At 37.6% G+C, this 10444-nt stretch overlaps 1 protein-coding gene across 1 annotated transcript in view; it reads right to left on the bottom strand.

Annotated features, from left to right (window-relative positions):
* LOC127877368 (uncharacterized) overlaps positions 1–10444 on the bottom strand; it is a 17350-nt gene continuing 6906 nt past the window's right edge. Inside the window, exons 3-10 of the mRNA XM_052423129.1 lie at positions 8707–8939; positions 8139–8253; positions 6466–6603; positions 5689–5861; positions 4709–4834; positions 2265–2364; positions 1259–1350; positions 1–255 (exon numbers count right to left, since the gene is read on the bottom strand). Coding sequence (XP_052279089.1) covers positions 202–255; positions 1259–1350; positions 2265–2364; positions 4709–4834; positions 5689–5861; positions 6466–6603; positions 8139–8253; positions 8707–8939 — 1031 coding nt within the window. The 3' untranslated portion in view covers positions 1–201. The remainder of the gene's footprint in view (positions 256–1258; positions 1351–2264; positions 2365–4708; positions 4835–5688; positions 5862–6465; positions 6604–8138; positions 8254–8706; positions 8940–10444) is intronic.

The following is a 10444-nucleotide window of genomic DNA, read 5'->3' as shown; positions in this document are numbered from 1 at the left end:
CATCATTCGCACCAATATGGACATTACGAGTGTTACACATTTACAAAACAAAATCATTTATTTGTCGGAAGCCACAACTTACATAACAACTTACATAACATGTCATTACATAAAACAAGCATGTTTTTTTAAACACAGTGAAAATGAACAAGGCACGATGTTGCCACGACTCGATCAAAGGTTCTCAAGAATGAATGGAAATCAAAGGAATTTGATGTTCGCCTCATGAAATTTGCAGTCTTTAACCAAATAGACCTGAAAAAGTAAAACATGGCATGATGCATATAACACTCAGTATGTATGCCATCGCCCCATAGTATGCGTTTAAAGGGGCCTTTTCACGTTTTGGTAAATTGACAAAATTAAAAAATAATGTTTCAGATTCGCAAATTTTCGTTGTAGTTTTGATATTTGTGGGGAAACAATAAAACTGAACATTTACCATGCTCTAAAATATATATTTTATGCATCTTTTGACGATTTAAAAACTTAAAATTATAATTGAGCGTTGCAACTCGACACGGATGAATAATTTGAGAGTTCTGTTTTTGACGTAATATATTGTGATACTTCGAGGATTTCTTATAAGTATAAAATACAACACTTATTGTATGAGCACAGATGGCCGAGTGGTCTAAGCGACATACATTTACTCCAGGGGTCTGTGGTTCGAGCTCAATTGAAGGTTACTTTTTTTCTTTAATTTTATTCTTTATTTTTTACTGGAGATTTTTAGACCCATTTATCAATATTTAGCATTTAATGACAAACTTCGATACATGCCAAAATATGTAAAAAGGCCCCCTTAATGCATATCAGGCGTACGAGGAGTTGTCGTGTTTACCACAAGAACAAACCTAAGTGGGTGTGGGTAGCGGTGAATAACAACATTCGTTCCAAGAAAGGCCCAGTTGGTCATTAGATAGTTTTTAAGGAAATATTACATATTGCGTTGACATAAACAATATCAGGAAAAACCCACGCGGTCATTCGATAGTTAATGAAAGAATACATGCTTTCGTTGAACAAGGGTGTGTTTTTACAGGTAATTATAGTCACATGATTGCATAACCTGAACATGCACTGAACATGCACTTTGTTGGACAAACAACAAGTTACGCAATCAGCGGACGGGCGGGATCGATCAATAGTGTTATTCGTGGTTAAAAAACGAGCACTACAAATATGTCAGAACGAGGCTATCATAACTTTAATACAGCGGTTAAATTGCACATTTAGGATTTAACTTTATACTCACGTTGTCTAGATATCCGTAAAAGTCTTGCGATCGATCGAAACCCTGGCCCCGGCCTCCTATGAACAGTGGACAGCGATTCTGGGGGATCTTCCCTAGAACACACGATAGCATTCGTCTCATAAATACTTGTAATAAATTTTAAGTTTTTTTAGTGCAACAATATTTTGTAGCTGAACAGTTAGATTTAGGTTTTGTGCGCACAATTTTACATGAATACTTGTAATCGCCAATTGTAGGTCAGAATTAAAAGCATTGCTCAGAAAGCAAGTGTGATCTATGTATGTATATGTTGAATGGAAATATTGAGTTGGTGCAAAACTTTAGTCTGAATTTCTATGAACAAAATGGAAATTATTATATTTGGAGTTATCGGCTTTTATCAGTGTCCTCAAGTGATGATGCCAACGACATATATGAAGTTTCAATCGAATATCTGCAGCGGTTACAGGAATGTACACTTGTTGCATTGAAGCATTCACCTGGATGTTACCTCTCAAGCAAACCATAAGCTTTATTTTCTTTATACAAAACGGGGATTCATTCTGTTTTCAGATATGTGACTGTAAAAGGTCTTGACTAGAGAGTGTTTAATAAAGACGTTTAACACACGCGTGAAGTGAATATCTTAATTGGTGTTGTTCAACGCAAATAAAAACCTGACATTTTTAAGTACAAACAGGGGCATAACGCTGCTAACTTTCATGTCCGAGTTATGCGTCTTAGCCACTTAATGAACCAAGCGACAAGCGCCATTATGTACTAACCGGTTATTGTATACAATTTGTCCATACATGTACAGAATAAATAACTAGCTCTTCAAATTGTCCGCTAAGAATTCTAAGAACCGAACACATTATTTTCTGGTTAATATGTGACCCAACAAACACATGTCTAGAGTATGCCTTACATCTAACGCAAATGCGCAAGTTGTTAACAGGATTAATATTTATTATAGCAAGCTTTAAGTTATTTAACCTACAGTTTAAGTATGAGTCACCCCACTTACCTAAAACTTCTGGTTGCTTGAAAAGTAGCTTCCCATTGGATTCTAGATTCACTGACTGGTCTTCAAAATATACCACGTTTTTATACCAGCCATCCTTATCCTAAAAAATAAAACACAATAATGCATAACACAGTTACATATAATACGTTATTTATAAGTACATTAGAACCTGTGTTCTGATGATTTATGGACCGGATTTGAAAATGGTTCCCGTCTGTTGAAAAACATGGATGCCATCATATATTCAAACGACACATGTTTATATTTAAAACCGAAACAAATGTGTAGCGTGACCAAAACATAGCCCATACGTGTTCAAGTTTTTCAATTTAATAATAACATTATATTTGAACAACAATCGCCCAAGTTTCTGTTCGCAGTTTCCTAATTATACGACCTATAAAATCGTCGTATATTTCGCGCGCATGGAAGATACACTTGGGTATTACTCGTGGTTACGGCTTGTAAAGTCCGGTGTGATGAGGAAAATAACTTAATCATGTAACAACATAATATGTCGACCGTTTTCTCGCCCTAGTAATTAGGGCGTTCGCGCGCGGAGCGGGATTCCGAAGATCCGGGCCTCAGTTAGGACACGTTCTGATATGACCGGTTGCCAGGAGTTCCGATTGCCACCAAGTGCCGGGCATAAACGATAGGAATCGTGAGTAAAGATGTTCAATATAGGTGTCCATTGTGTCAATACTGACTCACCCTCACTAATTAACAAACAGACTTTTATTCAGTCTTGATTGTAAACAGCTCACTCATGTTAATGATTTATGAGTCTCCATAACACGATAACCAATCGTGGTAACGACTGTTTAAGGCGTGTTAAGTTATAACTAGATATAGAATGAATAAAATAATGCATGGGCTCGAGTAAACAAACGTGCTGCAACGTCATACCAATCAATTAAAACACACTCAGTTTGAGTTACAAAATCGTGGAAACAACATTAGTTAACATTTCCATTTAACAAGGACTTACTATGATATTTGGTCGTTAACAAGAGTTATAAGATTATGGATGTCATTAAATTCTTAACTACTTCAGTTTTTAATCCTTCATAACCCGGTTGTAACGCGTGATTATGCTTCTCGAAGTATGAAATAATAAACATTCAAATATAACAATCCTGTTTTAAACTATGTCAGTCCTTGTTCACGTTCTGCTGAACAGTTCGGTAAGGACACCGCACCGACGGCGTGTTTTATTTTTAGAGGCCACTCATTAAAAGTAACAAGCAAATTCGTTGAATTGATATCCCCCGCCATTATACTTCTGGACACAAGATATGGCTCCGGACACACACAAAAAGCATTTTTTCAAAATACAAAGGGCCATAACTCCGTTATAATTCGATGGTGTACAATGCCATTTGGCGTGCATCATCCTCTTATCCATATATAAACTCATACCAAGTTTAAATGAAATCCGCCAAAGCACCTCCAAGATATGGCTCCGGATACAAAAGTGCCGGACGGACGGACAGACGGAAGAACGGACGGAAGGACGGACGGACGGACAACGCCAAAACAACATCCCTCCGCTTATGGCCGATAATTATTGTGAAATATTTTCATTGCATCTAAAAACACTATTAACATTCCTACACAGCATTATTTACAAGGATCGTTCATTTTTACACATTAAAACGCTTAATCAAAATAATTTATTATGATGATATATCCAATTATCGTTAGTCTTAATAAGCGACACGCTAATTCACGGGGATCTATTTATAAAAGAAACAATAAAAAGAAAGCATGCATAAATTAGATATAAAAGTTTACGTTTCGCATTTATAAAACGAATAATACGAACTTATATGTGTTGATTGATGGGTTTCGTTTTGTCGAATGCAAAACGAAAATCAAAAAGACGTTTACACATAGTATAGAAAGTAATGTTTATTTTTTCAAACAGTAATAGAAACCGTGATTAATTCTAAAAGTATACAATTCCAATTAAAATGAGTGCCCTCACACTATACCGATGTAATCTCCGCTTAATTACGAATGAATGATTAGTGCTTTAAGTTTATTGTCATAAAAGGTATTCCATATGCAATATCACCTTCTGCAAAGGAAATCATCTCATATGAAGTAAATATTGCAAACATAAACCCCATACTACAACGCGGATATTTTTAGTAAAATACTGTTCGTGGGACAAAGTGTTACAATTTGAGTGAACAAACTCCATTTTCTTGCGGATAAGCATTTACTTCAAGTTTATAAATGGTATAAGTATTTGACCTTTTTAGTACATTTGTACATGGTATAATAAGTTTAATGTCATTGAATCGTATATAAGTATGGATAACTGTATCGGTGACGAGACACCTATGCGTAGAACGCTACCACATATACTAGTAGCTGTTCATTTACTGGCTTCCGATCGACATACAACGTTAGCATAATGTTATGTACGGTCTTACCGGCACTGCCCCGGTAATGTTCGTATCGATATCCGTCTGCTCAGTGCGAAACTGCAGGTTAAACGTCTGAGTGCTCGGCTGGAAGGCCAACACTATGCTCGGCTTGCGCTCCCGGCTGCGAGCGCCCTGTCGGAACGGTATAAGGTTTATACGAGCCGCGCTCCGGAAAAACTGGGCTTTAAACACGTACGTAAAGTGTCATAACAGATTAGCTTGTGCAGTCCTTACAGGCTAAGCAGGGACGATGCTTTCCGCTTTAACCGTATTTCGTTTAGAAGAGACATCCTTTAAACGAAAAATTGAATAAAAGTGGAAAGTATTGTCCCTGATTAGCCTTTGAGGACGGCACATGCTAATCTGGGACGACACTTTACGCACATGCTTATCTGGGACGACACTTTACGCACATGCTAATCTGGGACGACACTTTACGCACACGCATAGAGTCCAGTTTCCAAGAACGAGGCTCGTATTATTCAAAATGTAACTGCAGAAGAATTAGCAAGACATATATCTTACCATCTGACACTACTAGGAGTTTCTTGCGTTATTGCTAGTGATCATTTGTCCAACAATTAAACATATGACAAAATCAAACGACAAACACACATGAATAAAACAGGGGTCACCGTCTTGGAATGATTTATGCTAGATAAAAAACATGAGCGATTGTTCCATGTACATATGCATTTCAAATGGTCAGGTTTAGGATAAATTCCCAATAATTGTTTTTACGTGGTTTATTTTGCCCAATTACCATGGCAAAATCCCAACATAAACGTACAGAGATTCCAAATTAAATTGTGAATCAGATACGTGTAATTACTTGAATGGATTTGGATTAATGAACCTTAATTCAAAAGTTAAGTTTCTCTTTTGTTTTTTACTCACAAGATAGCACGTTTTCGCGGCGTAAATTCACAGTTTAATTTGTTAAATTGCAGATTGTAATCAGTATAATTCATTGAGTCGTATCTAACCTGCGTGCCGACGCACTCGTCCGACAGGAGGACCATGAAGTTGTCCTTAGTCACATGATGTGGCGAGAGTTTGAAGCTGATGGCGTAGGTGACATGAAGCTGGAAGTCGTTACCGCGAAACGACAGGAACTCAAGTGGCTGGCTCACAATCATAGCGGCCTTCTCCTGGGAGCCTGACGTTGAATGCATTATAGGTTACAGTATACATGTACTAAATTGTTTCAGTGTGCAATGCTATGCTCTCTATAAAAATCAACAACATTTTTTGAGGACACAATTTTCTGTATGAACGAGCACTTCACGTGTTGTTTTTAATATTTATGTGTGCGTTTGGTAGGGAGGACATTGTTGTACAACAAATCCACTGAATTACTGTAAGATTGGATATATTATGATGAGAACTTGACTTCTTGCAATATACCTTCCAACTGGAAAGAAGCGGAATAATACATGGTCGTAAAACAGTGACCTTTGATTCGCGTTGAGTTCTTTCTTACATATCGCATGATATACATTTGTAGCATTTAAAGCAATTTTAAATTGAACGCTCCTTCCTGTTACCATGCAATACTCAACCTCCACGCAGAGATTTGACTGGAACCAGCATAGCATTGTTTGTGAGAGCAAGGAACGACAACTCTGCGCGGAGATTGTGCAATACTTTGTAGCTTTCGTGGCGTTAAGTCTACCTTATGATGTGTTACCTGTCTGGTACCTTGCGGTACCAGATTCGTGGCCGGGTCCGTCGTGTTGACGACAAAGTTATTCGTGACATACCTGGCACTTTTCGGTAGCGGATTCTTGGCATGGTTCCCCGCCTCTCCAGCTCGACAGGTTGCACGTGGTATCCTTGCACGGAGTTGGTGAGGTTGTCCTCGAACTCCAGGTGTAGAATCTTTTTGCACACGAAACGAACTGAGGGGAAATGAGGGGGAAGCTCTTTTCTGTTATGTTCACAGTTTTTCACTATTAAAACACCATTGTAGGAAAATAAGGGGAGAATATATCCTATACAGCGGATCCATTGATTGGTTCAATGTGTGAGGAAGATGCTGACTTTGTGTCAACATTGTTCCCTATTAAACCGCATAAGAAAATGTAGATTGTAAATACATTATGTTTATTATTTTGAGTATTATCTATTATTATTATGAAACCGTACGTTCATTTGGATATACAGATAATGTATTCAATATTTTGTAATTTATTTCAAAAGGTCATCTTGTTGTGTTTTTTTTTTAAATGTTTTAAACGCTTAACACTTGTATATATATAACTCTGCAATTCCTATATTAATGTATGCATGAAATCTACGTAAACATTAAACTCAATAACACCTCATCCATCAATAGTAAAGTTCGTCAGCGAAAACAGTTTTTTAGTAACAGTGACCTTCACCTATAATATCACAAAATATCAAGGTAGATATCCATGCAAAAACTTGAAAAAAAATCGTCAGAATTGGTAATTGCAAAATAAATTTTCGGACACTCTTAGTTTTCGGACACCCTCTGATTTAAGAAAATAATTACGTTTCGTTACTCCTAACTTTCGGACATGCGGATTTTCATCCATAATTAATGTCTCTTAATTTTCGGACAGTATATTTTACCGCGCTATTCTATAGACTTCGGTCCTGGTTTAGCTTATCGCATGACACTTCGATCTATGATTTTTACAATCGGATTAAGGTCATAAAACCTGGCAGATGCCTGTCTGAGGGCTATGGATCATTACATTGGCGTAATAACCATGTATTCCGGTACAAAATGATGGATTCACCCAACAGCATTTGAATCAATGTGGCCATATTAATGAAGCAGAATGTTTTCTGTTTTTACTTTTTGTTTTCTATATCATTTAAGGCAAGAGTTAGCAAGCTGCGAAGTTGTATAACTTTTTTAAGCAGAAAAGGAAGAGTTAATAATAAGAAAAGTATTGTACATTTGATTTATTGCTTTTTTCAATATATTAACAATTTTCGGACACCTTAATTATTGTCTCTCAATGTTCGGACACATGTAACTTTTGAATTTTTTTTTTGTATCAAAATGTTCGGACACTAAACAAATATAAATTTAAGTGTCCGGAAACTTAGCGTAATAAATGTATTTGACCGAAAACCATCTATTCGCCATACCTCAATCAACATGGATATTCAACTACCACCCCATAACTTGCAGAGAATATTTGAGCGCGGCTCTGGCAAAACGGGGCTAAATGCATGTTCGTAAAGCGTCGTCTAAAATTAGCATGTACAGTCGACACAGGCTAATCAGGGACGACACTTTCCGCTTGTATGGTATTTTTCGTTTAAAGGAAGTGTCCGCACAGGCTTATCTGGGATGACACTTTACGATCATGTTTTAAGCTTCGTTTTCTCAGAGCGCGGCTCGTTTCTAAATGAAAATGGCCCCAACTACTTTTGAACGCGTTTGACTCTTTCGCACCTTTCTGTTCGATAGGCCGTTCGTTGACGTTTGGGTCGAAAATGCAGAGGCACTTCTCTTGCGACCAGACGAGACTGGCTGCGCAGTCCATCACAGCGTCTGTGCCGAAATGGCGCTTTGGAAAAAAAACAGCAAACGACAATTAAAGGAATTCACACAAACCAAGTCGGTATTGAATTTACATGCAGTCTTACTCTGGATATGCGGTTTGCAGAATTTGTGTCCACTTATTTTATATGTGTACCTTCAAGATATTTACATGGAACACGGCTTGTTATATACATAGTTTAACTGATAATTCAGTAAGAAAGCATGATATTCACGTATAGCTCACGAATATGTTGTTTGCAACAGTTGGCGCTTAAAATGCTTCTACTTGCTCATAATGATTTAATATTTGAAAATAATCAGAAAATAATCGCCATAAATAAGTGGATAGGCAGTTGGAAGAAATTTAACGCAAGAGTGCATCTATGCGCATCTCTAACGCGACTGTTTTCCTCGAGGGCGCTTGATTTGCATGGTAAATACCAGTATATTGTTGTTGAATTTCAAAGTAAATACCTACTCGGATGTACTTATGCGGGCTTTCTGGGAACGGGTTATAGCCCATCTGGGCGCACCAGTCGTTCGGATCGTGGGCGCGCAGCTCCTCGCCGCACGAACACAGGTCCTGGCGCCAGATAAGGTTCGAGCCCCCGAGAGTCGGCGGGCAGTCGAGCGCATCCCAGAATCCCTCCGAGTACTTCATCATGTACTTGCTGGGGATCGTGTCGTGCTCCCTGAACGTCTCGTTGCATGCTGCGTTAATTGATACGAAATTGTTCCAATAATAAGCATCGAAATTGTATTTTCCAACTTAAAATTAAACGATCTGTTTGAGCTATATCAAAGCTAAAAACTTGATTTTAAGAAGATGAAATAAAAATACATACCATTGTCAAGACAAAAAATTGTTTTAAAATATATAATAAAATATTCACAATAAAACACTGAATAGACCATTGTGATGAAAATTAAAACAAGAGGGCCTGAAAGGCCCAAAGTTGCTCACCTGAGATTCAAAGGAAATGACCTCTTCTGTGCAGCCCAAGATGTCATTAGAACAAAATGTTCTTACCAACTTTCATGACTAGTGAACACCCTGGCAGCCACGTTTTTCAAAAGACCAGAACCATTTTCATACACATCCAAAATATCATTCAAACAAATATTCTGGCAAAGTTTTGTGTAGATTCATTAGTCCATATAAGGAAAAATGCCCAGCCCCCTGATGGCCATGTTTTTCAAGCAACTGTAACCATTTTTGAAATTGTCCAAGATATCATTGGGACAAATCTTCAGACCATGTTTCATGATGATCGGACAATAAATATGGCTTCTAGAGTGTTAACAAGGTTTTACTATAGCTATATTAGGAAAAATGGCACGTCCCCTTGGCGGCAATGTCTTTGCACCATCCGGAACCATTTTCGAACTCATCCAAGATATCATTGGGACAAATCGTGTGACCAAGTTTCATGATGATCGGACAATAAATGTGACCTCTAGAGTGTTAATAAGGTTTTACTAAAGCAATATATAGCCATATTAGGAAAAATGCTCCGCCACCTGGTGGCCATGTTTTTAGAGCAATCGAAACCATTTTCGTACTCATCAAAGATGGGACAAATCATTTGATCAAGTTTCATGAAGATCGACAAATAAATGTGGCCTCTAGAGTGTTAACAAAGTTTTACTATAGCCATAATATGAAAAATGCCCCACCCCTGTCGGCCATGTTTTTCAACCATACCGCATCATTTTTAAACTCGTCCAAGATATTATTGGGACGAATCTTCTGACCAAGTTTCATAAAGATCGGACAATAAATGTGGCCTCTAGAGTGTTAACAATATTTTACCATAGCCATATAAGGAAAAATGCCCCGCCACTTGGCAGCCATGTTTGTCAAGCAAACATAACCATTTTCGAACTCATTTAATATATCATTGAGACCTATCTTCTGACCAAATTTCATGAAGATTGGACAATAAATGTGGTCTCTAGAGTGTTAACACTGTTTTACTAAAGCCATAAATAGCCATATAAGGAAAAATGCCCCGCCCCCTGGTGGCCATGTTTTTTAAGCAACCGAAACCATTTAAAGCTCATCCAAGATATCATTGGGACAAATCTTCTTACCAAGTTTCATGAAGATCGGAAAATAAATGCGGCCTCTAGAGTGTTAACAAGGTTTTACTATAGCCATTTAAGGAAAAATGCCTCGCCCCCTGGCGGCCATGTTTTTCAACCAACCTGCATCA

The sequence above is a fragment of the Dreissena polymorpha genome, chromosome 1 (assembly GCF_020536995.1).
Source record: "Dreissena polymorpha isolate Duluth1 chromosome 1, UMN_Dpol_1.0, whole genome shotgun sequence".
In the NCBI taxonomy this organism is placed as follows: Eukaryota; Metazoa; Mollusca; class Bivalvia; order Myida; family Dreissenidae; genus Dreissena; species Dreissena polymorpha.
The sequence above is the reverse complement of the archived record's forward strand: the minus strand, read 5'-3'. Positions and strand labels throughout refer to the sequence as shown.